Here is a 23924-nt window from a genome sequence, read left to right on the forward strand (position 1 = left end):
ATAGAAATAGTTCCCATCACTCAGCAAGTAACAGGAGTATATTCCCTATACTTCCTTGTACCAAAAAAGGGTGGTACTCTCAGTCCCATTCTCGATCTCAGGCCTCTGAATCTATATATCCTGTCAGATTATTTTCACATGGTCAGTCTGCAGGATGTCATTCCCTTGCTACAAAAACAAGATTACATGACAGTGTTAGACCTAAAGGACGCTTACTTCCACATTCCAATACATCCAGCTCACTGCAAGTAATTAAGGTTTGTGATAGCAGGCAAACATTATCAATTCAAAGTACTACCCTTTGGAGTAACAACCGCACCAAGAGTGTTCACAAAATGTCTTGCTGTACTTGCAGCATACCTCAGAAAACAGCACATACATGTCTTCCCTTATTTAGACGACTGTTTAATAAAAGCCAGCACCATTCAAAACTGTCAACGGCACACACAATAAATACCCTACACAAATTAGGGTTCAAATCAATTACCAGAAATCTCACCTTCAACCAGCACAAATTCAACCATATCTAGGAGCAATTCTGAACACTCAGTCAGCATTAGCCTACCCAAATCCACAACAAGTACAAGTGTTTCAGACTCACATATGCCAATTGCAGGCCAACCAAACTAACACAGTAAGATTTGTCACAAGACCATTGGGAATGATGGCATCATGCATAGCAATAGTGCTCAATGCACTTCTAAACATGACCACTGCAACAGTGTCTCTCGCAGCAGTGGTCTCAGGCACAGGGTCAACTGCAGGATCTAGGACCACCAAACTTACAAATCTCTGCAATGGGGGAATCACACCAACTTATCAAAAGGGCGGCCATTTCAGGACCCTGTGCCACAGACCATAATCACTACATATGCATCACTAACAGGTTGGGGGCTCAGCTCAACAATCTTATAATACAAGGGGAATGGAACTCAATCCAGCAAACTTACCACATAAACCACTTGGAATTACTGGCAGTGTTCTCAGCCATCAAAGCATTCTAACCACTGATCAAACACAAAACAGTCTTAATAAGGGCAGACAACATGACAACAATGTATTATCTGCAAAAACAGGGGGGGCACACTCATCCCAATTGTCCCTTCTAGCACAGACAATATGGAAATGGGCAGTTCAGAATCACATTTAGCTACTAGCGGAATACATCCCAGGGATACACAACCAGCCAGTGGACCTCTTAAGCAGGACGCAGCAACAAACACACAAATAAGAAATTCACACGTAAGTAATTCAGTATCAGTCTATGCACAGCATATGTATCTGCAGCTACACATGCAGTCGAATAGAAAATGTCACTTACCCAGTGTACATCTGTTCATGGTGTGTGGTGCTGCAGATTATAAATGTTTATAATGTTTGCTATTTGAGTGTGGTGGTCATGTAGGAAAGAGCCAACTCTTGAGTTGTCTTCTGAAGATGAGGTAGTTATCTACGGATCTTATATTTGGGGGGAATTAATTCCATAAGTTGGCCGCTTGAACAGTATGCAGTATATGTTTTCCCCCATGGGATAACATTACCGTTTCAAAAATTGCACTGTCAACTTTTGAAAACTGTAAAAAAAATCATAACTCACAGTACTCACCGGTATCAAAGTTTATATAAAAGTACGTATGATTTTTTGTTAAATGGTGTTGGATTTCTTTGAGTGGTTCACTTCCTGTCTGTGTGTGCGCAATACATGCTAAACACTGCCCTCTGATATGCCTAACTGTTTGCCCACACCACCACAAAATACAGCATTTGGGTTGTCATGTGTGCCTCTGTATTTCCTTTGGAGTTTGCTTGGACTCTTTACTCAGTGTACTTCTTGTTGGTTCACTATATAAAGAGCCATCTTCCTACAGTAGCTAATGGGCTACTAACCCCTGGGGTCACTTATTCCTCCTTTATAGCTACTTCCTATGGGAAGTGGGCATAGTCCTGTCTCAGAGTTCCTAGTTCTGCTATCACGAAGATGGCAGACTTTCAAAAGTTGTGTCCGCATCAGGCAGCTCACCTTAGGGGTAGGACTGGCCTGAGAGGTGGGCATGCCTCTCTGGCTACTAATTTTCCTGCCTGTCCAGGTGCCAAATGGGCTCTGGAGCAGCGGGGTTGGCATCCTCTCATTTGAGGTAAGCCAGATCTACATTTCAAGGGTGGAGCTCTTCATTGAAGTCCCATCCCGGGAATGCAGATTTGTAGATGATCCTGTTGGGAGAGGTGTGCTGCCAGAGCAGGCTTTGTTTCTGCCTACCCGTGAGCAATGGCTTTCACCCCTGGGGTCAGAAACATGTCTGGTGGTGTCAGGCCAGTTAGAACTAATCAGCCAGCACACAGGTTTTTCAAGGGGCACCTCTAAGGTACCCTCTGGGTGTCTGTATTAATAAATCTATCACTGGCATCAGTGAGGGTTTATTGATATGAGATGTTTGATACTAAACATCTCTATTTTCAGTGAAGGCATTGTGTAGCTAGGGAGCTCGTATTGACCAGTGTCCAGCACATGTACTTAAAAAGGCTTCCCTGTTCACTCACTGTGTCTTAGAATCGACAAAGACCTAGCATGGGCATATCTGCTCGTGCAGTGCAGATATGCTCTCACCTGTAATATAATGTGCCCTGCCTTAGGCTGTAAGGCCTGCTGTAGGGGTGACTTACATATACTGTCTTTAGTTCTAGGGGACATGGCACACAGACTGTGTGCCATGCTGTGTTTTCACTCTGAACTGCTCCCAGACCTGCGGCCTGCAATTGCAGTCTATATGTGCTAGGTTAGGGGTCCCTAAGGGTGGCACAATACATGCTGCAAGCCTTTGGGACTCTCTTTGGTACCCATGCCCTAGGTCCAAGGGGGTACTATTTACTTGGAATTTACAAGGATGCCAAAGGTATTGCCAATTGGGTAAAAATTGCACAGATTTATGGAAAGTATTTATGTATTGTGCCTGCTACGATCTCACACACACAAACTTTTCAATGAGGTATGTAATTCACATTATTCTGGTGTGTTAGGTGTGTGAACGTTTGAGAGCTTTATAGACAAAACTGCAGACTATGGTATTGCAAACACCCGTCCTCCCTTGATAGTTTGCAACACAGGGTGTTTTTACTGACCTAAAGAAAAGGGACAATAGTGATGTCGCTCCGACAAAAGACAGATTTCAGGTATTACGCCATGCACGCAGTGATTGCCATAGGTGACTTTACATTAGTGACTCATTCTAGATCTGTCTGCCTCTACTGAACAAATTATTGGAAAACAACAACTCTATGTAGTCTTTAGTGCTCAGATTTTGCAAGTCCTCTTTGTTTATGCCCATCAAACATCAGAATATCTGTCGCCGATTTGGGAGCCAAGAGTGCATTGCGTGGCCTTTGGGCCTCATGTCCGCTCCTGGGGTCTTCACGAAGATTATGGGTCCGTCACAAATAAATGTCCTGCGGTCTTTAGGTGATAACTGTATCACAAATGTAACTCTGGTGTCGTCATAATTAGAAGACACTTTGAAGATATGCACAGCTAGGCGATATGGCATTTCATACTGTATACATGTTGTTGATTTATTTCCATTGTTTTCTGATTTTGTATCAGTTTTGGAATAGACCATCTGGAAAAATGGAATGGACCTCTTAGTGCACTTAGATATATCATGTGCCCTGTCAAATGTTTAATTCTAATCAGGTGAAGGCATATTCTAACATTCGACAATAAGAAGTTTACCTTCTGAAAATGGACTGATATGCTTGTGAAACCAGGTATTTCTTTTCTAACGTCCCTTGGTTTGGAAACTTCACAACGTGCCAATTTAAGACTGATAGAGGATTGTTTGTGCTATTTTTTGAGCAACATCTGTACCCTATTTTCACCAACTATTTTCCCAATAGTTTGATAGATTTTGTAAACGCATGACAATGAAATCACCTATTGGTACCACTTATATTTTCCTACTTTTTTGAAAATATACATAATTTGTCCTGGTACCTTTTGTTAAAAATGTTGAGGTTTGAATTGGAGATCGAGTAAGGAAAATTAAAGCAAATCATGTGTGAGAGGAGTTTAGAACTACTATACAGCCCATCTAAATAGTTCCTGAAACAGTCAATCAAGTTCCTGCTTCGTTTTCATATTATTTTAAATCTTGTCTGTAAACCATATTTTTTGCAATTATTAGTGCCAAAAGACCATGGTTGCTGTACAATACACGTTGCCATTGTTGCACCCCTTACAACCATAAAGAAAGTGATGTTTTTATTTTCAGAATAAGCCAGAATAACACATTATTTCCTGAACATTATCATAGACCCCTAAATAACCCTTCTATGTAGAGGATACTTGAGGATATAGTGCAAAGTGTTAAAAAAGATTATATGCAATGTACTTTAGTTTTAAACAGAAAGTTAATGATTTGTTTTTATTTTCCTTGTCATACTTAGGTGTGGTACCATACATGCAGTAGCCGTGGAAAGAGTTGCTTCAATACAAGACTGAAGGACGACGGAGGATGCACTATTTGGTATAATGAAATGCAGGTAAGATTTTCTGACTTCAGAAGACTAGGGATTTGTTTAAGAGCACTGTTGGGTTGCACTCCTTTTTTCTTTTGTGTAATAATGTCTGTTTGACAATTCTTCCCACGGTGGTGTGTACAGAGTGCAGGCAGTGGTCACTTAATGAAAAATCCCAACTGTGTCAGACTAATTTCAGAACTGTAATATTTCATCAGTAAGCGTTAAGTAGTGGTGAACAACTGTAGGCACACAATTGCATGTGCATCACAAGATGCTTCGTAGCAACTCCATGACGTTTGTTTTTCGTATAATTTATAGATGCTTGAATCTGTGAGCATGCCTTTATGAAAGGTTTTTACCACAGTCTTTTGTCCTCTCACCAGGAGTATGATGTTGGTGTTTGCCTCATGTGATTTACCTTTGGTGACTGTGGATCGGCTGGAAATCTAAGATCTTGTTCTTTTTGCATTTAAATGTAGCAAAATGTTCTGAGGTGCCAGGTGGCAAAGCTTCTAGCAGCCAAATACTAGGCTCTCTCCACACACACTTTTGCCACAGCAAACCTATGAGTTATGCTTGTATTCAAATGATGAATAGCTAAATCTCCCAAAGATAATTCATGTCAAAGTGCCTTGTGAAAGCAAGGACCAGCTGCTTAATGTTCACATTTAAAATATGTGAGCTAAACCCATATATATTCAGTAACAGAGCATAACGGCTCTGTTACTAGAGAGGCTTCAGGAGTGTACTTGCTGGTAAATTTGTGCAGTGCTCAAGTAGGCCACCTATAACTTTGGCTGTGAAGCATGCTCAAACGCTTTTCTCTCTGAATGTAGTTTGAAACCTGTGATGGTTATTGGAAACTGGGTTCTGGTTGCAGAAGCCCCCCCTCTGTATGCCTGGTTTTTGATGCAACTTTGACTGAAGTGCACTGGGTTCCTGCTAACTAGGTCCCCAGTGCCAGTGTTCCTTCCCTAAAACAAAACACCTGGTCATTTGATCCCCAGGTGGCCAGGGTCTTTAGCACCCCTGTAAGTCCCTAGTAAATGGTGCTTCTGACACTTAGGACAGGGGTACTTAAGAGGATCCCCCAAGAGCTGTAGCACGGCTTGTGTCACTATAAGGGCCCCAGCACCAAACTCATACAGACTGCACTGAAGGCTGCCTGACAAGGTTCTCCACAAAATGAAAATGCAACATGGGGGACACTTGTGTGCCCTGTTCCCTGACACTGCCTGTAATACTTGTAAGTCACCCCTACAGCAGGCTTTACAGTCCTAAGGTAGGCTGCATATATTATAGATGAGGGCATATTTGTATGAGCAAATATCCCCATACTATGTCTTTGTCAATTCTTAGACATAGTAAGTGAGCAGGGAAGCCATTTTAAATACATGTGCTGAACACTGGGCAATACGGGTTCCCCAGCTACATGATGGCTTAACTAAAAATAGGGATGTTTGGTATCAGACATCTCATATTAATAAACCCTCACTGATTCCAGTGATGGATTTATTAATACATGCACCCAGAGAGTGTTGTGAGGTTGTTTTAGCGTTTATTTAGGCACATTTATTTTAGCTTGGATCTGAGGCCTACCCCCTCTCACCTAGTCCCTTGTCATTTTATTCCTCTTATTATTTTAGCAAAGCTTCATTTTAGTGGTGGTTTGTTTTATTATTTTTTCAGTTGCCATTCCATGCAGAATTTGTTATTCATTTCTTTGCACAACATTTCAAACTTTGCCCACTCAAAGACTGCACACAGTAGTTTACCGGGTATTGCTGATCCAGAGAGTACAATGTCTGCCCTACACAGAATAATATGTGTTGTCACGTCACGTCAATTCTCAGAACAACAGGATGTTTTATAATAAAACAACATGCTGCCTCCACCAACTTAGAGGGGACATGCCAGCCAGCCTGCCATCTCATGCTGCACGTTGTCGCAGTTTTTGCTGAAACCCTTCGGTTCCTCTTCGTCTACATGGGAGGACTCTAAGCAGACTAACAGACCATTTCTTTACCTCTGAAGACCAGTATGGGAGATAGGCTTCCTTCCCGGGACCAGAAGGGCAGATTAGGGCTACCACTACTATTTGCTCTCATGTAGAAACTTAGTAGTGTAAATAGGGATGTTAGATACGCTATTGTGACAATATGGTGGGAGTCTTACTGTGTTTTACTTTCTTGGTCACTTGCGTTTCATTATCTTCATAATCGCATCTGTCTTTGCATGTATGAGACTAAGAGAAAGGGGTGTGATATGTTCTACCACGACTTCCCTGAGGAGTTTGAGTGTCGTGCGATACCCTGACACAAATCACTGTTACTTCTGGTACTGGTGAGGTGCTATTAGCAACCGCAAGGGTTAGGTCAACAGCTGTCACACTGTGTGGGGGAATCAGGCTCAGTCCCTCAAGCTCGGAGGTGCTGCCGCCCAAAATGCAGCAGTCTCGTTACTACAACGGGAGTCCTACGGTAAGGGCACCTTAGAGGTGCTCCCTGAAAAACCTACCTACTGCTGGTAGGCTGACTGACTATTTTCCACCGGTCTACCACCAACAGAACAGTTTCTGAACCCTAGGGTGAGAGCCTTTCTTCTTGGGCGGTCAGGAACAAAGCCTGCTCTGGCTGGGGAGTTAACACACCCCTACAGGATGACCTGCAAATTTTCATTCCAAGGCAGGGGAGCTTAGTATGAAGGTTTGGCTTCCCTCAGAAGGGAGATGCCTACCTCCCTTCCCTTCACCCCTGCCCCCCAAAGGTGACCATTTGGCACCTAGGAAGGTGGGGAAAATTAGCTATGCAGGAGGCATTTTGCATCTGCAGGCTGGACATACCTCTAGGATGACCCGCCTGAAGTGAACACAGCCAAGACCTGAAGAGCTACGAAAAGAAAGAATGGAGTACCAGCAACTGACTTTTCACCCAATCTTTCAGGCCTGTCTGCTAACTATTGCACCAAAGACGACTTGTCCTGGAGCTGTTCTGCCTCCAAAAGCCTGGGAGGACTGCCAGCACTTCGAGAAGTAACCAGGATCTCCAGTGGAGTAGCGGAGCTGCTTCCCTGCATCCTGCAGGCTCCAAAAAAGATTCAGGACGACTCCAGACTGCCAAAACCTGATACCGGAAAGCACCATTGCACCCATTCCCCCTAGCCCTAGTTGAACTGGGCCAACGGTGCCAGCGTGGTCCCTAGGACCTCCAGAGTCAAAGCCCATCTTGGGTTTCCCAACAGTGGACTTCCTGACGCCTGCATGCCCCCTCCAACAGCGAGTATCCCCCGCACTGGAACCCGGCTGCAAAAGACACCAAAGCACCCAAGCCCACCAACCTGAGAAGTGGGCCAACAGTGTCCCTCTGTCCTTAGGATCTCGAGGGTCGAGCCTCCGTGAGTCCTGTAAGTCGTTACTAAGCACCCCTGTTTCTTTCCGATAGGATAACAATAGGGCACCCGAAGCTGAAAATCACCTCTGCACCCCGATGTTTCTTTGCCTCCCAAAGTGACCTGTTGGTGCTGCTTTGGAACTTGCACCATACTTACCTTTACTCCAGAAGAACAGTCCTGTAGGTCATTGCTATGTGTCCAAAGCAGTTTGTTTCTTTTTCCATACGATAACATTAGGGCACCTGATGCTGAAAAGCACCTCTGCACCTGGACAAGGGGCCTCCCGAAGTGACCTGTTGGTGCTGCTTTGGACCTTGCCCCATAGTTCTTAACTGCAGAACATGGGTCCTGTAAGTTGCTGCTAAGTTCCTGAATACAGTATATGTTTTTCTCTCATAGTATAACATTACAGCTCAAGCTTTTAAAAACTATAAAAACTCATAACTCAATAAGTACTCACCTGATTCCGCTGATCTTGGTATCAAAATTTACATAAAAGTATGTGTTATTTTAGTAAATTGGTGTCGGATTTCTTTTAAGTGTGTGTCTTTAGGGCCTTTGTGTGTGCAATACATGCTTAGCATTACCCTGTGATATGCATAACTGCTCCCCCACACTACCATAAAAGACCATTTGGGGTGTCATTTGTGCCTATGTAATTCCTCTAGGATTTGCTTGGACTCTTTACGCAGTGTACCATGTTTTGGTCCACTATATGAAGAGCCAGCTTCCTACAGTGGTTTTTGCTAATTTCTTTCTTTCCACAATTCACTTCAGTCTAATAAGTCAGAGAAGTGTATGAACAACCCCCATATTTTTGTCTCTTTTTGGTTATGTTAGCTTCCTTCCAGATGGTCACCACCAGGCAAATGCGGAACGTCGCAAATAAAAGGCATAGTTAGAGAAAGGGCAGACTGCTCTCCCTTCCTCTTGGTCTGAAAGGGGAAGTTCCAAACTCTCCCACGTGGCATCCTGTATTCAGTTGTAGCATCTGTATCTGAAGAAAGAACAGCACCTGTGAGCCCCTTGACCCTAGGGTCTGGGGGAGTTATATAGACATCCTGGAGCCTTTCTCCAATGTGGAGATGACAGATGTTTTGAAGGGGTGTACTTTGCCATTATCATGAAGATGATAAAATGAGTTGTCTTGGGCTGAAACTAGGAATCTCAGCCAAGGCTTCCATCTTCCGTTTTGGAAGTAGAGCACTGTGGGATGGAGTTTGCCGTGTTACTGATAACTGTATCAGTCTTCTGAAAAAGGTGGAAATAGTGCATGGGCTTTTTTATTATAGGTTTAGAGAATTTGATCTGTTATTGGTGTTAATGGGCCGGTCTTATTAAATGCTGTTCCCACCTTCTTGAATCTAAAATGCTGTTTAAACAGAGAAGAAGAGCCAACCTTTCCAGAAGAATTTCTGACAGCTTAAGGAAGGTCTGAATGGTGTTACTCATGCTCTGCCTTCAACGCCCTTATTTTAAAGGGTATTTTATGGGAATAGAAGCTGATCTGTGAGGAGATGGTAATCCAGGACTTCCTGTAGTACCTGCTACTAGCTTTGAGCTATATTTCCATAAAACTGGCAGGAGGAGAGTTCAAGAATGAAGTTTGGTGTATCTGTCTAGGGAAAAAAAGTTGGAAATTGAATTTTGGTTGTGGCCTGGCCAGACATTGGGAAAAATGCCTGCTTGCTTGTTTTAGTACCTAAATTAAATACACTACAGCCACCTAGTTTTATAAATCAGTCAAAACATGGTGTGTATAATTTTCTCATTTGCAAATTCGTTTTTTCTTAAGTCACATTGTTTTTGCTGATCCTGCATTAGTAGCACTTTTTCTGTGGGGAAGGGCTTGCTCCTTGCGATAACTACTAAGGTTAAGCGCCATATTCCTCTTGGAAACCTTGTGAATTTTAGGCACTAAGTTATTTTAATGTGGTAAGGTCATAATAAGACTAAACCCTCTCTCTTCCAAACTACCAATTTGGTTTCCCATGTTGGTTTTGCATTATATTTTTCCAGCTTGCCACAAGTGGACTGGATGTGCACAATAGACCTAAAAGCAATGTTTTTTCTTACAAATTGAGTTTCGCTGGCAGCCACACTACCATCTATATTTAATTCCTTCTTCATGACGTGTGTTCCACATACCATCTCAAGCTGCTTGACTGTGATAGCTACTTAGCTCTGGGGAAGCAAACGTTTGATAGCTTGTGTGGCTGTAGATACTCTGCATAGGTCTGCCATCTAGTATTGGGTCCGGAAGGTTGCAAGTTGTTTTTCTTCTAAATGTCTTCTGACTCACAAGGTATAGTGACTCCTCCTCATGCTGGTAACGCTCATGGGCATCGACCGCTATTGTTAAATTGTTTTTTTCCGCCATCAGGTCCAATCGTGTTTCACTGAGCTCTGGTTTGAGGCCATCTTTTCGGACTATTCCGTTTGGGATACCTCCCCCAGTGTGGGAATTGTATTTAGAATGCACATATTCCATTCCTTGCATTTGCGTTTGGGCCTCCATTTTCTCAATTCCACCTACCAGAGAATGAACTGATGGAACGGACTCCCTTCTGTTTCTGCCCTAAGTGCCATGCGATGTTCCAGCATACCAACCAGCACCGGGTCTACAACCTCTGTCTATCTTTTGACCATAAAGAGGAGGACTGGGAGTCTTGTAAGTCATTTTGATCCAAGAAAACCCTACGGGATCAAGGTGCTTGTCGTTGTGAGATGCAGAAACAGGAGATCGAAAGAGCCCCCAGACATCTTCGGATAAAGTGTCTAGTCGGAGCCAGAACAAGGGATTCAAGAGTCCTCGGCTGCTGAGGAGAAGGCCTTTCTGTTTGACCAATCTGGGTTGGATGTGGACATTGTCCTTGAGACGCAAGATGTCCCTCTGGCACAACATACAGCGAGTACTGGCTCCCCTGTCCTGGCCAAGAAACAAGCACCCCCCACTGAAGCAAAGGCCACCACTGCCAACAGGTCCTGGTCCGTGCCAAAAGACTCATTCAGATGCCCCGCCATTCAGCTCGGCACCAAAATGAAAGCCTAAACACTCCACCTCGGAGCCAAGCCCCCCATCTTTCGCTTTAGCACCGATAGTTTCAGGCTCTTAGTAGGCACTGACCACTTTGGTGCCGGAAAGACCCCCACCTGCCTTGGTACAGACTGTTTCGACCTCGAAAAAGAAGGGCACACTTTGGTGCTGAAAGAAACAAGTTTTACCATCTTTGGAGCTTAGCACTTCCATAGAGCCCATCTTTCCTAAAATGAAGCAGCAACACAACACCAAGCAGACACAGCTTCATATTCAGCTGCAGACTGACCTTGTCTTGGTCAAAGCGGTTATTTTGACACCTTCAAAAAGACCACTTTTGTTTGGGGAGGGATGCTACTTACCAATGGGTGCCCTTAGATAAAGAGACCATTGAGAATGATTTCCTCCTTGAAACCCTTTCCACCTCTCACAGGGCCACTCAGTACCTCCCTCATGCGGAGGATGAGGCATGCAGAGGACATCTTTCAAGATCCTGCTAGGGCACACGTCATCATGCCGTGTGTAGAGAATAAATATAAAGCTTTACCTTCAGATCCCATTTTTATTAGAGGTCAGATTCCCCCTTATTCCAATGCCAGGAAAAGAGCTAACTCCCACACGCTAGCGATGCTCCGCATCTGACAAGGAGAGCAAGCTTATCGAAGTCTCCGGAAAACGGGTTGCAACCTAAGCCGCCAGCAATTTGCGTATAGCTTACACATGAGGCACACATCCATCACATTTATTCTGGTGGCCCCCAAATGGGCCGTGAAACCCGTGGTTCACCACTCTTCTAGAACTATTGTTAGTTCATCACAAGAAGCTTCCACTAAATCCAGGCCTTCTCACTCAGAAACATGGGCAAATCAGACACCCAAATCCCAAGGAATTAAATCTTGCAATGTGGCTCCTGAAGTCGTGGATACCTTAACCTACCTCAAGAATGCATGGACATTCTTAAGGAAGCACCGTAGACCCACTACTAGTGCATGTTCTGCAGCAAAATGGAAGCATTTTGTCTGCTGCTGTCTATACAAACAATGGTTTCAGTGCAGAGCGTTCTTTCCTACCTCCTACATTTACATAAATCAAACCTAGCGTACATTTCCATAAGTTTACATTTTGGAGCCATAACTTCGTATCTTCAAAATAGACCACATTCTTCAGTTTAAAATCCCAGTCATTAAGTCCTTTATGGAAGGACTTAAGAGAGTGATACCTCCATTGCCTTCTAGGAGTCTAAATAGGGTACTCACAAGACTTATGTGCCCACCATTTGAACCTTTATATTCATGCCCTTTACAATTTTTGTCTTGGTTCTAGTTGCTATCACTTCACTCAGGTGTGCAAGTTGGCTCCAGGCTTTACCCTTGCAAGAGCTGTTTTTTGAAATACACAAGTATAAAGTAGTTCTTCGCTCCAACCCAAAATTCTTACCAAAGGTGGTGTCTTAGTTCCACCTAAGTCAATCTGTTGAATTGCCAGTCTTTCTGCAACCAGATTCTTTTGCGGAGAGAGTTCTCCACACATTAGACGTTAAGAGGGCGCTTATGTTCTACATTGATAGAACTAAAATCTTTAGAAAGACAAACAACTTTTAATTGCTTTCTCATCACCACACAAAGGCAACTCTATTTCTAAATCCCGGATAGCCAGGTGAATTGATAAATGTCTCCAGACCTTTTATGCTAAAGCCAAAAGACCATTGCTTATTCCTCATAGAGCACACTCCACTTGTTTAAAAAAAAAAAAAAAGGCCTTTTAAGGAAACATTCCCTTAGCTGACATATATGTAAGGCAGCTACGTGAACCACACACCTTCTATAAGCATTATTATGTGGATGTCTTAGCACGCCAGCAAGATAATGCAGGACATGCAGTGCTACGTACACTTAACCAGACCACTGCACCACCCACAGGTTAGCCACCGCTTCTAGGAGGCAATGCGTTGCAGTCTATGCAGAGCATGTGTGTATCTACAGCCACGCCATGAAATGCCATACATGCCATGAAATAGAAAATATTACTTACCCAGTAAGCATCTGTTTGTGGCATGTAGTGGTGCAGATTTGCATGGACACCTTGGATGTTGCAGTTTTTTCACCGTTATCCATACATTCTTTTGCATGGACATCTGTCTTTTCTCTTTCACTACACTCCATTCTCACCTGTCTGCGGAAAACAATCTAGAGTTGATGTCTATGTGCAATACCAGCAAGAGGAAGAGACACTATAGCTCATGACTCAAAAGACTTTAAGAAGAAAAACAACTCTTGATGGCAGAAATATGCAGAGCATGTGAATCTACAGCACTACATGCTACAAACAGATGCTTACTGGTTAAGTAACATTTTCCTGATGGGTTACCCATACTTCGACAGTGATTAACAACAAAATGTTCTGAAAAATATTAAAAATATCTGTGTGGAATCTTCCTCATAATTTCAGCCTGTTAACAGCTCTCCAATGCACAGGTTCAGTAGCTGGTAGCCATATTTGAACCAAGGATCACAAATGATTAAGGACCAAGTCACTTTCTACTTAAAGCGTCTAATATTTACAAAACTTGTGGCAGCCTTTGCTTGGTTCTCACAAATTCATGTTTTTAATTTATGGGAGCTTCATGTGTTTTGTGCCAGCCAACATCACACTCAAGAACATTGCTTTGAGTCTACTCTTCTTTGCTTTGGGAAGTAATGTTGAAATTTCACAGAAAATAGATAATTTTCTATTCTTCTCCAGGCCTAGTTTTGTAATCTAGAAGGCAGAGAAGCATTCCATTTTTTATTTATACACACATTACGTTTTTAAGGGCATACAACTGTTTGAGGCTTTCTCAGTACTTTTATATAATGAGAAAAAATATGTTCACTTGAATGGTTCGAAACTTGCTTGTTTTAGGAGGTTATTAAGAAAGCTTTTATTATTACAACCTATTCAACCACCTTATGTGGGCTTTATGGTGTTACTTTTTATGGTTGTCATTTCAAGATATCTGCAAAATGGTAACATAGGTTTTTTTGCATACATTCTTTAAGTATTATTGTATGAATTTTGCTCCCCAAACAAAGATAATTTTTGGCTGCTCGGGCCTTATGCCTTGTTTTACCTTAATTATATGTTCCTAGATTATTCTCTAGTCTTGTAATTAGATCGTTGGGTGGATTTTATAAAGTTGAAGAATTGGTAGGAAACTGGCATTACGATTAGTGTTTTACTTGCGTAGTACACACCTCATAGCAAATGTATAGAAATGGTCATACTACCCTTGAGACCCGGTGACGGTAGATTAAACACCTGTGGCGTAGACAGGATAAGTAATCGTTTTTTTCTCATACGTGTGGTGAAGCTGGAATTTGATCGCTGGCCACATTCAACAACTTAGTCAAAAATTTCTGATGATCTGCCCTACATCTTCAGATCACTTTGAGAGCAGCCCACTGCAGTGCAGTCTTTTGATGATTATTCTCTTCTTCATGGAGGTATTTATTCACCATCCTTTGATTCTTTAAGTTACCCTTAAGCAAAGCCCCTTAAAAGAGACGAAAAGTAAACACTGGCATACAGGTTGCAAACCATGACTTATATGTTCCTTTACATACTTTGATTCTGCTGTCAGCTGCTCCATGCCTCTAAGATATATGTCTGTGGTACTATTTATAGATATAGTATAGAAAAATATTCTGGGTTTAGTCTTGTATCACACTATTTTGTGCAGTAAGAAAACAGTGTGTCTCAGAAACATTGTTACCACAGACTAAGTAAGTTTTTCATGGTCCCTTTCACTTATTAGCACACTAGAACAAATTAATTTTTGATCGTAACTTACAGTGAAACTTCATCTCATATTCAATGAATGTGTGAAATGGAGGAGGGCAAATCTGACTGATGATACGCCTGTTTGATTTTGTGGCGCACCTTTATAAATAAGAGATGTATATGGCTAATAGGAATGCATATCTTGTCAGTGCCGTTCTTCTGATTTTTCAGTTACTATATTTTTCACCTTTTCTACTCTCTTGCTCACAGCTGCTCTCTGAGGTCGAAGAACACTTAACATGCACAATAACCCAGGTGGAACCAGATATAAAGGTGCCTGTAGATGACTTTGATGGCAAGGTTGTTTATGGGCAAAGAAGAGCTGCTGGCGGTGAGTAATACTGTACTGTTATTATATACCGGGATGTATGTATTACTAATATTGTGTTACCGTCCAGTGATTTGCGATTAGAAGTCTTACAAACTGGTGAGAATACATATTTTTATAGATGCATACCCCATTGTTTTCTCGCCTGTGATTTTCAATAATAGTCATCCTATGAATTACTCTTCATTTGTTCAAGCTGCGATTGATTCAAGCATTCCATCAATCACTTCTTTGTATACTTCAATCTACAAGAGGATGTGGCTTTGGCAAATTTTCTCATCCTTTGAGTTTCAGCAGAAGGTGGAAGCCACTATCCCAAATGTACTGCCTTACCGCAACCACACTAATGGATTATAACTTTGAGCACCTTATTAACACTTCCAAAACTACAGTGAATTAAGTCTCCAAACAGCTGCTCACCCTTACAATGAAAACCCGTGTAATGCCTGTTCCGATTTCCCTAACCTAGCTTCTAGCTGGTAGATAGATTACAGTTAAAGAAATGGGTCAGCAAGCAGTTTGCTACACTTTGCCATTCTTCCTTCAACAAAGATGCGCAAGTTTCATTCAACTTGACCACTTTATAAGCTTGCCAGTCCTTTCTGTGCCTCCATTCAAAAAGGCACAATCTGGTGGAAAGTCCTACTCTGTCCAGTCAACCATAGTTTGGAATTCAGTGCCCGCCTCAATAAGGTCAATTGAGGACTGTCTTCAATTCAGAATTGTATTAAAACATGCTCTTCCCAACATTATAAATTCAAGGTACACAGTTTGATCTGTATAATCATACTAGAAAGTAGGTATTCTTGGCTGCGTCTATCCATACACTCTTGATAAGATTACCTGTTTAAATGCTGCAGTGCACACTTAACCTTATGAATCTCCTCCAACATCTTGCTTGTGGGACAATTTATATCCAGTAGCCATCTAAACACATACTCCTTAAAGGCGAACGAGTAACTGATGCAGATGTGAGAGCTTTGCGTCTTCATCCTGATTATGAAGCTTTATACAACACAACGTGTGAGGCCTTCTTTTTGAGACCAAATTGGTTAGTGTTGCAAGCTAATTTAGGACTTTATCCAAGACCTTTCAGGGTTTTTTAACTTTGAAATTGTATTTGTATGCGTGGAAAGTTTGTTCAAATTGTACGAAAGATTTTTATGCACCATGAGAGATGGTGGGTGGCATTCGGAACGCTCTCTCGGGCTGTTCTTATGCCTCTTTCTGCTGCCTCGATCAAGGTTGATAAAAGGGCTCGAATGGCTGCACTTTTACTTTGGACACCATCTTAATATCTGACCCTTATAAAACCTTTCCTGCCATTCTCAGTAGTGTGTCCTAGGTTATTGATGTTAAGCACTCTTTAGTGGGCCTTTCACCCTTGGGGTCCTTTTAATGCCTCATTTAGGTTGGTGAGCTTTGACATTGAGCCCAGCATCGCTGAAATTATTAAACACAATTTTTACTGTTATTTATGTTTAAGGATATGTTCTTTGTGAATTTGATAGAATGGGTTCCAAGTATGACTGAACCATCGTCCAGATTTTCACGTCTTTGACCTTGACACTATTTTCTCATCAGTTGAGTGATTCAACACCTGTTCCTACTCTATTTAAAGGAGTAGCTAAGAATTTGACTGAGAAAAAGATCGAACCAGCAGAACACAGATGACAAGCCAGCTTATAAATGCCTTCCTTCAGCAACAGTTTTGTTTGGGGCCTTTCAGTGCACTAAAAGTTGCTGTTCTCTCAGATCCCTGGAATCCATTTTATGGAGGAAAAGGCTCATTGATGATGTAAAATCATATAAAGACATATTAATTGTAGTCGGTGGCAAGCTTTACATCTCCGGCTGACTACTTCATCAGGAGTCTTTAGTATTTCGGAGAGCTAGTTACAGCAGAACTACTACAGCGTCTTATTCCAGGGTTTGTGAATCTGATTGTGCATGCATGAAAAGTACCTGCTGCGATGAGAGGCATAAAAACAATTGAGGCCATAGGCAGAGAGCCCCCTTTTCTTGAGATAAATCAACTAATGTATTCTCAAATTCTAAAGGGCTTTGAGGGGTTTAGAGACCACCTCGCCCTCCACTGCTTTTCCAGAAGAGTTAGTTAATGTTTAGACAAATTTATCATACAAACCTGTGACCCATATGTATGGGCATTCATCATATCCAGTGCTATTATCGTGTTAGCAAATATGGAAGATTCCTGTTGTTTTGCAATACACAAAAAACAAATTTGATAAAAATATGTACCAGGGAGGAGTTAAGGATCAAATAATTTGTTCAGTACGAAGGTGTACCAGAACTAACTTCTCTTGCAAACATACAAGGTATTTCAAAGTTCCATCCTGGAGGTCTGTAGTTTACACCTGTGTGCAGTGTAGGTTTTGCAGTGTAACTCTAGTATAGGTTCACATTTTGAGCTTGATCCCACTTAGAATAGCATTTTCTTTACTTAAATCTTAAGTGCTGATGTCCATCACAACTGTGGCCAGATTGATTCATTATGCCGTTGACAAAAAACACCCCTCAGAAGACCTCTGCAGATTTTCTAAATATGCCATCAAGTTCGATTGAACTGAGCGCAAGAGGATGCATGTCATTAGGCATCGAAAGATGCTGATGAACTATTTAGGACTTCAGGACTCAAATAGAAGTTCTGTAGAATGGCTCCTAAGTTAACCACTGGTGTAGCTTTCTCATTTTCTCAATGTCGCCTGTGGGTAAAATACCACAGTAGTTTTCCCTAAAGTGTCACTGGATGTTTCTGTGGATAGTATTACACATGCAGTATAAATTTTAGCTTCTACGATAGCACAACTCCTATCAGTCCAAGGGTTATAAACTTTGCATTATATAATGCTTTAGAAATTGAAAATGAAACACTGGGCACTCAGTGTTATGGTGTCAGGTGGGCTCCATATTGCAGCCATTGTGCTTTGTAGCATTGAGTGAGACTCTCCCCCTTCCTCACATATCCCACACCCACCACCTGCAGAGTGCTCCAGGGATGCTCCCTCAGCCCCACATTGTTTAACGCCTACATGGCCCTGCTAGCCACCCTCGTCAGAAGCTATGGAATAAACATCATCTCCTACACCCACGACACCCAACTCATCCTCTCCCTCTCCAACGAACCCGACAAAGCGAGACACAACTTCCACAAAGGCATGGAAGCAGTTGCCAGCTGGATGAGAAACAGCTGCCTTCAACTCAACGCAAACAAGACAGAAATACTCATCATGGGCCCTCAACCAAACATGTGGAACGACTCCTGGTGTCCACCCACCCTCGGAAACCCGCCCACCCCCTCCAGCCAAGCCCGCAACCTCGGAATCATCCTGGACTCCGACCTCAGCATAAAGCACCAAATCAGCTCAGTCAGCGCCACCTTCTCCGTCTCCTATGCAAGTCCTTCAAGTGGATCTCCCTCGAACATAGAAAGACCGTCATGCACGCCCTCATTACCAGCAGACTTGACTATGGCAACGCACTTTATGCCAGAATCAACAAACTCACCCGCAAACTACAAAACATCCAGAACGCCACCGCCAGACTCGTCCTCGACCTACCTCGACACTGCCACATCTCGCAACACCTCCGTACACTGCACTGGCTCCCCATAGAGGAAAGAATCACTTTCAAGATCCACACCCACGCACACAAAGCCCTGCACAACACCGGACCAGCCTACCTGAACCAGTGACTCAACTTCCACATAACCCACAGGGCACTACGCTCAGCCCAGCTCTCTTGCATAGGTACCCCGCATCAGGAAAACCAGAACAGGAGGACGCTCCTTCTCCTACCTCGCAGCCACTGCCTGGAACGCCCTTCCTCTCCACATCAGACAAACCATTTTCCTCCTCAGCTTCACAAAGGAACTGAAGACATGGCTTTTCTAAGAACCACCTCACCGGTAAACGCTACACTCCCACTCCCTCCTCCATCCATTATTATTAAGCCCACACCTCATACTGAAGATTTTTTAGGCCTGAAAGAAGTAAACAGAGTGGTAGAAATAGCCCACATGCTACATCAACTGTATTGACCTAGGCATCAGAGATTCTGGATTTGCAGACGTTTAAACAACACCGACTCACTCTCAATGCCGGTGTTTTTCCCCTTTTCCCACGCTGATTGCCATCTCTCTTATTTTTAAGGTGGTTGTCCCCTCTAACCTACGCTGTCCTTCCGAATCTACTGACGGGTTTTTCCCCACCTGCAACTGCAACGCCATCTAATTAGGTGCTGCAGTGCAGGTGGCGAAATATCTGTCAGCAGAAACTACGCGGCCCTGTCTGCAAATCAAGATTCTGTATGTGTGAGTGCAAAGAGCACTAACTTGGAGTCGAAACAGTTTCAGTGCAGTATACGTAGAATAGGATTCACATTACTTCTAAAGTTATATTTGATGTTGGAATTTGGCGTCAGACATTTTTTGACGTTGTGCTGTTGAGAATTTTAGCACTAATTAGATTGTGCCTCTGAATTTCACATAGACGATCAAATGATTATTTGGTGATACAGTGGAAACGCATGCGTTTCTAACGAGCATTGGCAAAGCCAATAGGTCTCACGTGTGCGAATGGAGGCACAGAAAGGACTGGCAAGCTTGTATTGGGGTCGAGTTTGATGGAACTCATGGATCTTTGTTGGAGGAAGAATGGTAAAGAGTAGCGAACTGCTTGCTGATCTATTTCTTTATTTCCTGGCACTTAACCTATATGGGCAGCTGGATGTTCTGCATATCTTTTGTTGGGGAACCTACAGAACAGCTTGTTGCCCCTGCTGCTAGAGCTCACCAGAATGACACTGATAAGGTTGCAGTTCTCATCCACTGCCTGCAGGCGGCTGGAACTGAGCCTCGTGATAGAAAGGCTGCTTTGTCATGAGTGAGACAGATTTACAACCGAGGCAAATCGAAACCGGAAGGCCGGTCACGGAGAGAATTGGCATGACGCATTCTGCAAAAAAATAGACCCAAAACAAGCCGACTCCTAACAAAACAACCGGGGGCATTTAAGTGAACTTTTGCTGAATAAACAAGCTCTTGGTATAGAGACCGACACCAGCAATCAACAGTCATTGAAACCGTTCCAGTGATAGATGGATGGATGGATGGATGGATGGATGGATGGATGGATGGATGGATGGATAGATGGATAGATGGATAGATGGATAGATGGATAGATGGATAGATGGATAGATGGATAGATGGATAGATGGATAGATAGATAGATAGATACTCTACACACTCTTGTTAGAGAGGACCATGCACTCATGTGCAGATGATAGCTACAGGAAAAATAACGTGTATTTGGTGGTCGAATTTACACCATATCAGCCCTGTCCCTTTTATTTGAAATGCAATATATGACATCACAAACTACCATGATATAGTGAACACCATACAGTCATCTAGGCACTTGCATCCCGTAATTGTAGCCATTATGTTCAATTTTATCGACCTGTAAAGACGAGTGTGGGTCTTGTTTGTAAGTATGTTCCTATGATAGGCAGGCGTTTAGGCTGAGCTGCTACAGAGCATTACAAAGTAGTGAGGACAGGGTGTGTTTCTTTCTCCTCACCCTTTGGTACGGTTTGTGAGTTTCTTTGGGGCAGAGGGGTAAGAGTTAGCGGTGCATTAAGAGATATTGAACTTTCCAGACCCATGTCCCATGAAGAGTGCAAGGTCCTCGCCAGCAAAAGGTGCCCCGCCCTGTGTGGGTCCCATGACTGCAAAGGAGGTACGTTCACACGCCGATAGAGGATAAGAGCCCTTTGATATCAGAGGGCACCCGGCCTGATGGAGATCATTGTGCTAGCACCCCAGGCATGGCATATTGTCCCAGAATATGCCAGCCTTACCACGAAAGAGCAGCCAGGCTGTGGCACTTACTCCTTACATACGCCCATAGTGCCTTTGTTACAGAAAAGCATTGTATGGCTACAGTTAGATGCACACTACAAGTCTGCTATTTACAGTGTGTGCTGCGCAAAGATAAGGAGGGAAGCAACACAAGAAATGTTGCTTGGCAACGGAAAGAAACATAGGACATTTTTTAAAAAACGAAACGCGGGAGGAAGGGTGTTAGGCAGAAAGAAGAAATAGGGATGGGCTGGTAAAGTAACCAGGATGAGGTTGGTGGGGGGAGGCAAAAGGAAGGAAAAAAACACTATGATGCGGCCAGCATTGAATGCGTCATAGCGTGTTTTTTTTATTCTTATATAAATAGTACTTGAATTGCAGCACGAGCAAAGAAGCTACACTGGCAAAAAGAAAAGAAAGAAACATGGCAGAGTTGCGTTAGGGGGAAGAAGAAACGGGGACTGGTTGGGTGAAGAACTAGATTGGGGGTAAAAGAAAAAAAAAGTGGTATGACGCCGCCAGGGTTGACAGTGTCACTACAAAAGGAAGTGACTCATGAGCAGTGCTGTCCAGTCAGAAGACAACAAAGAAGAATGACAGTGCTGAAAACAAATGGTAAGTAGTGGGCTGGGCTGGGCTGGTTCCAAGTCCATTACAGAACACATGAGTCTTGCAAGCGAGAGCGCAGGCGCTAGTGCATGCTCACGCAGGTAAGACCTATAAAGGAGTGGAAAAAACAAAGCCATGTAGTCTTGCCAGCCCATGTAAAGGTTTTGTGTTTTAATTTTTTATTCAGGAATTACATGGCTGTCTTTATCTTAATAATTTGAACTGTGGCAAAGAATGCTGGAAGAGACGTATGTGAAATAACTGTTACGAGCTATAGATAACAATTTTGTTGAAATAAACAATAATAATTCAGTATGTAATTGCAACAGACCACTGATGTAAAGTTGATTTCAACTGTAGCCTAAAGAATAGAATTACACATAATTGATCAAACAAGTGTAACTGAGGGGGAAGTCATTTCGACAGTTCATTTAAAACATAGCATTAAACTATCTGCTTTTGCATTTTGCAGGAGGACAGTATAAAGGACATGTGGATATTTTGGCACCTACCGTACAAGAACTGGCTGCCCTCGAAAAGGAGGCTCAGACATCTTTCTTGCAACTTGGCTATCTTTCTAACCAGTTGTTTAGGGCTTTCTGATTGTGCTACATTGAAGATCACCATTTCATACTGCGTGTTAATTTAATTGTGTTGATATAGTTGGCGCACAGCTTATTCAGAATTTCCAGTAAATGGTTCAGTTTCTTGCCTGATAATTCACAACCTTCAAACCTTCAATCCTATTATGTAACAGTTGACCATTTGATTTGAAATAAAAGCTGATGACCTCACATTGATTTTGTTCATTTTGTTTAGTTAATAAATGATATTCCTTAGTACATAACACGTGTGTCCTTCATTCAAAGCTTTCCAAGCTTGACCAACAAACCATATTTGTGATCATTTAAAGTTCTTCCTCCTGTGTGCACATTTTATTTATGTTTTTATTTTGGAGTGTCGTTCAAAGATCTGTGTGTCCGGTGTTTGAAAAACAATGTGCATAATGTACTGAAAAAATATGTATGAACAGGCCCTCTTAGTCACATCATTTACTTTTCTCGGTTTCACTTTTTATATTTACAAATTTTAATAATATAGACTGTAATGCAAAAGCTAAAAAAATAAATAAGTATCCTGTCTGGTGAAGGAAGAGTAGGGTTCTAGTGGCCCAGCTTAAGAATGACCTAATGAAATAAATGTATAAAGCGTGCAACTACCCAAAAAAGGGTGTCCTGGCGCAAATCATTTTGGCTTTATGGAGGCAGCTGCTTCTTGAGGCAGAGGTGAGAACATTTGAAAAATATGCTGCATTCTGGAAGATGTATCACCAGTTAGAGCACGCAGCTCATGAATTGACCATCCAGAATGCTTGTAAGAAGGACTATAATTGCTGATAAACACCCTTTTGAAGAGTTGTGTACCTTGTGATGTATTAATGTCCTGCCAACCAATCAGATGCTGACTGACTACTTTTCCTGTTAGCGTTTTTTGTTGACATCGTCTCACCCAAGGGCTGTCAACTGACATATCGTAGAAAGTACAATAAGAAACACTCCATTTCTTGATAACACTTTTTAACTAAGCCCTTTGTGGTTTCCTAAATCACTGCGTCCCACGTTGAGCATGTTTGTGGCATTTACACAAAACTATAACAAAGGCAGTGGGGCACTGTACATGGTTCAACACAATGACTGTCAACTTGTAATTTGAGGGTTAGCTGTTTTTTAAGAGTGAAAGTGGACTCTGCATCATAATGATGCAATAACAATAATAAATATTCTAGAAGACAATTGGTAGTAATGTAGTACTGGGTGAACGATGCAATGTGGGAATGTGTTCCATGGAATGCCGTGGTCGCCTGAGGGTTGGTTGGATTCAATTGGTGTGACAGTTGGGTCTAGCAAGATTTGTCAAGAGGCTGAATGTGTTGCAACTCAGTTTCCAAATAAACAGAATTCAAGACTTCTCTCAGACTCATTTGTGGGAGTCGCTACTACATTCTTGTTGATGACTATATAAGCAGAGCTGTGGAAGAATCCAAAATATTGGCACCAACTTTGGAAACACCTTCTGAATTCAGTTAAGAATCTTCGTATTGTTTTTGGCACAGGGTGGCTGTACATGTATAGTGCTTATTTTCCTGTGAATAAGAACTATTACAGCGGTTAAGTAAGCACTCAACTGACTAATAGTTTTGTTTGGGAGACACACGCTGCAATCTGCATTCAGTGATGTCCATGTGGTTCAGCCAATGTGTTCCAACATACGCTTCATGACGCGACGCATGCCGTGCGTCTGATGTCTGCGGTTTAACCTCTGCCTTCCAAGTCTTGCAAATCTCGTAG

At 42.5% G+C, this 23924-nt stretch overlaps 1 protein-coding gene across 1 annotated transcript in view; it reads left to right on the forward strand.

The window, feature by feature from the left end:
- The window catches only part of DDX1 (DEAD-box helicase 1), a 192941-nt gene extending 170571 nt beyond the window's left edge, over positions 1-22370 (forward strand). Inside the window, exons 24-26 of the mRNA XM_069235963.1 lie at positions 4438-4533; positions 14969-15089; positions 22049-22370. Of these exons, the coding sequence (XP_069092064.1) occupies positions 4438-4533; positions 14969-15089; positions 22049-22179 (348 nt within the window). The 3' untranslated portion in view covers positions 22180-22370. The remainder of the gene's footprint in view (positions 1-4437; positions 4534-14968; positions 15090-22048) is intronic.
- Positions 22371-23924: the final 1554 nt, after the last annotated feature.

This window comes from Pleurodeles waltl, chromosome 5 (genome assembly GCF_031143425.1).
Source record: "Pleurodeles waltl isolate 20211129_DDA chromosome 5, aPleWal1.hap1.20221129, whole genome shotgun sequence".
NCBI classification, from domain to species: domain Eukaryota; kingdom Metazoa; phylum Chordata; class Amphibia; order Caudata; family Salamandridae; genus Pleurodeles; species Pleurodeles waltl.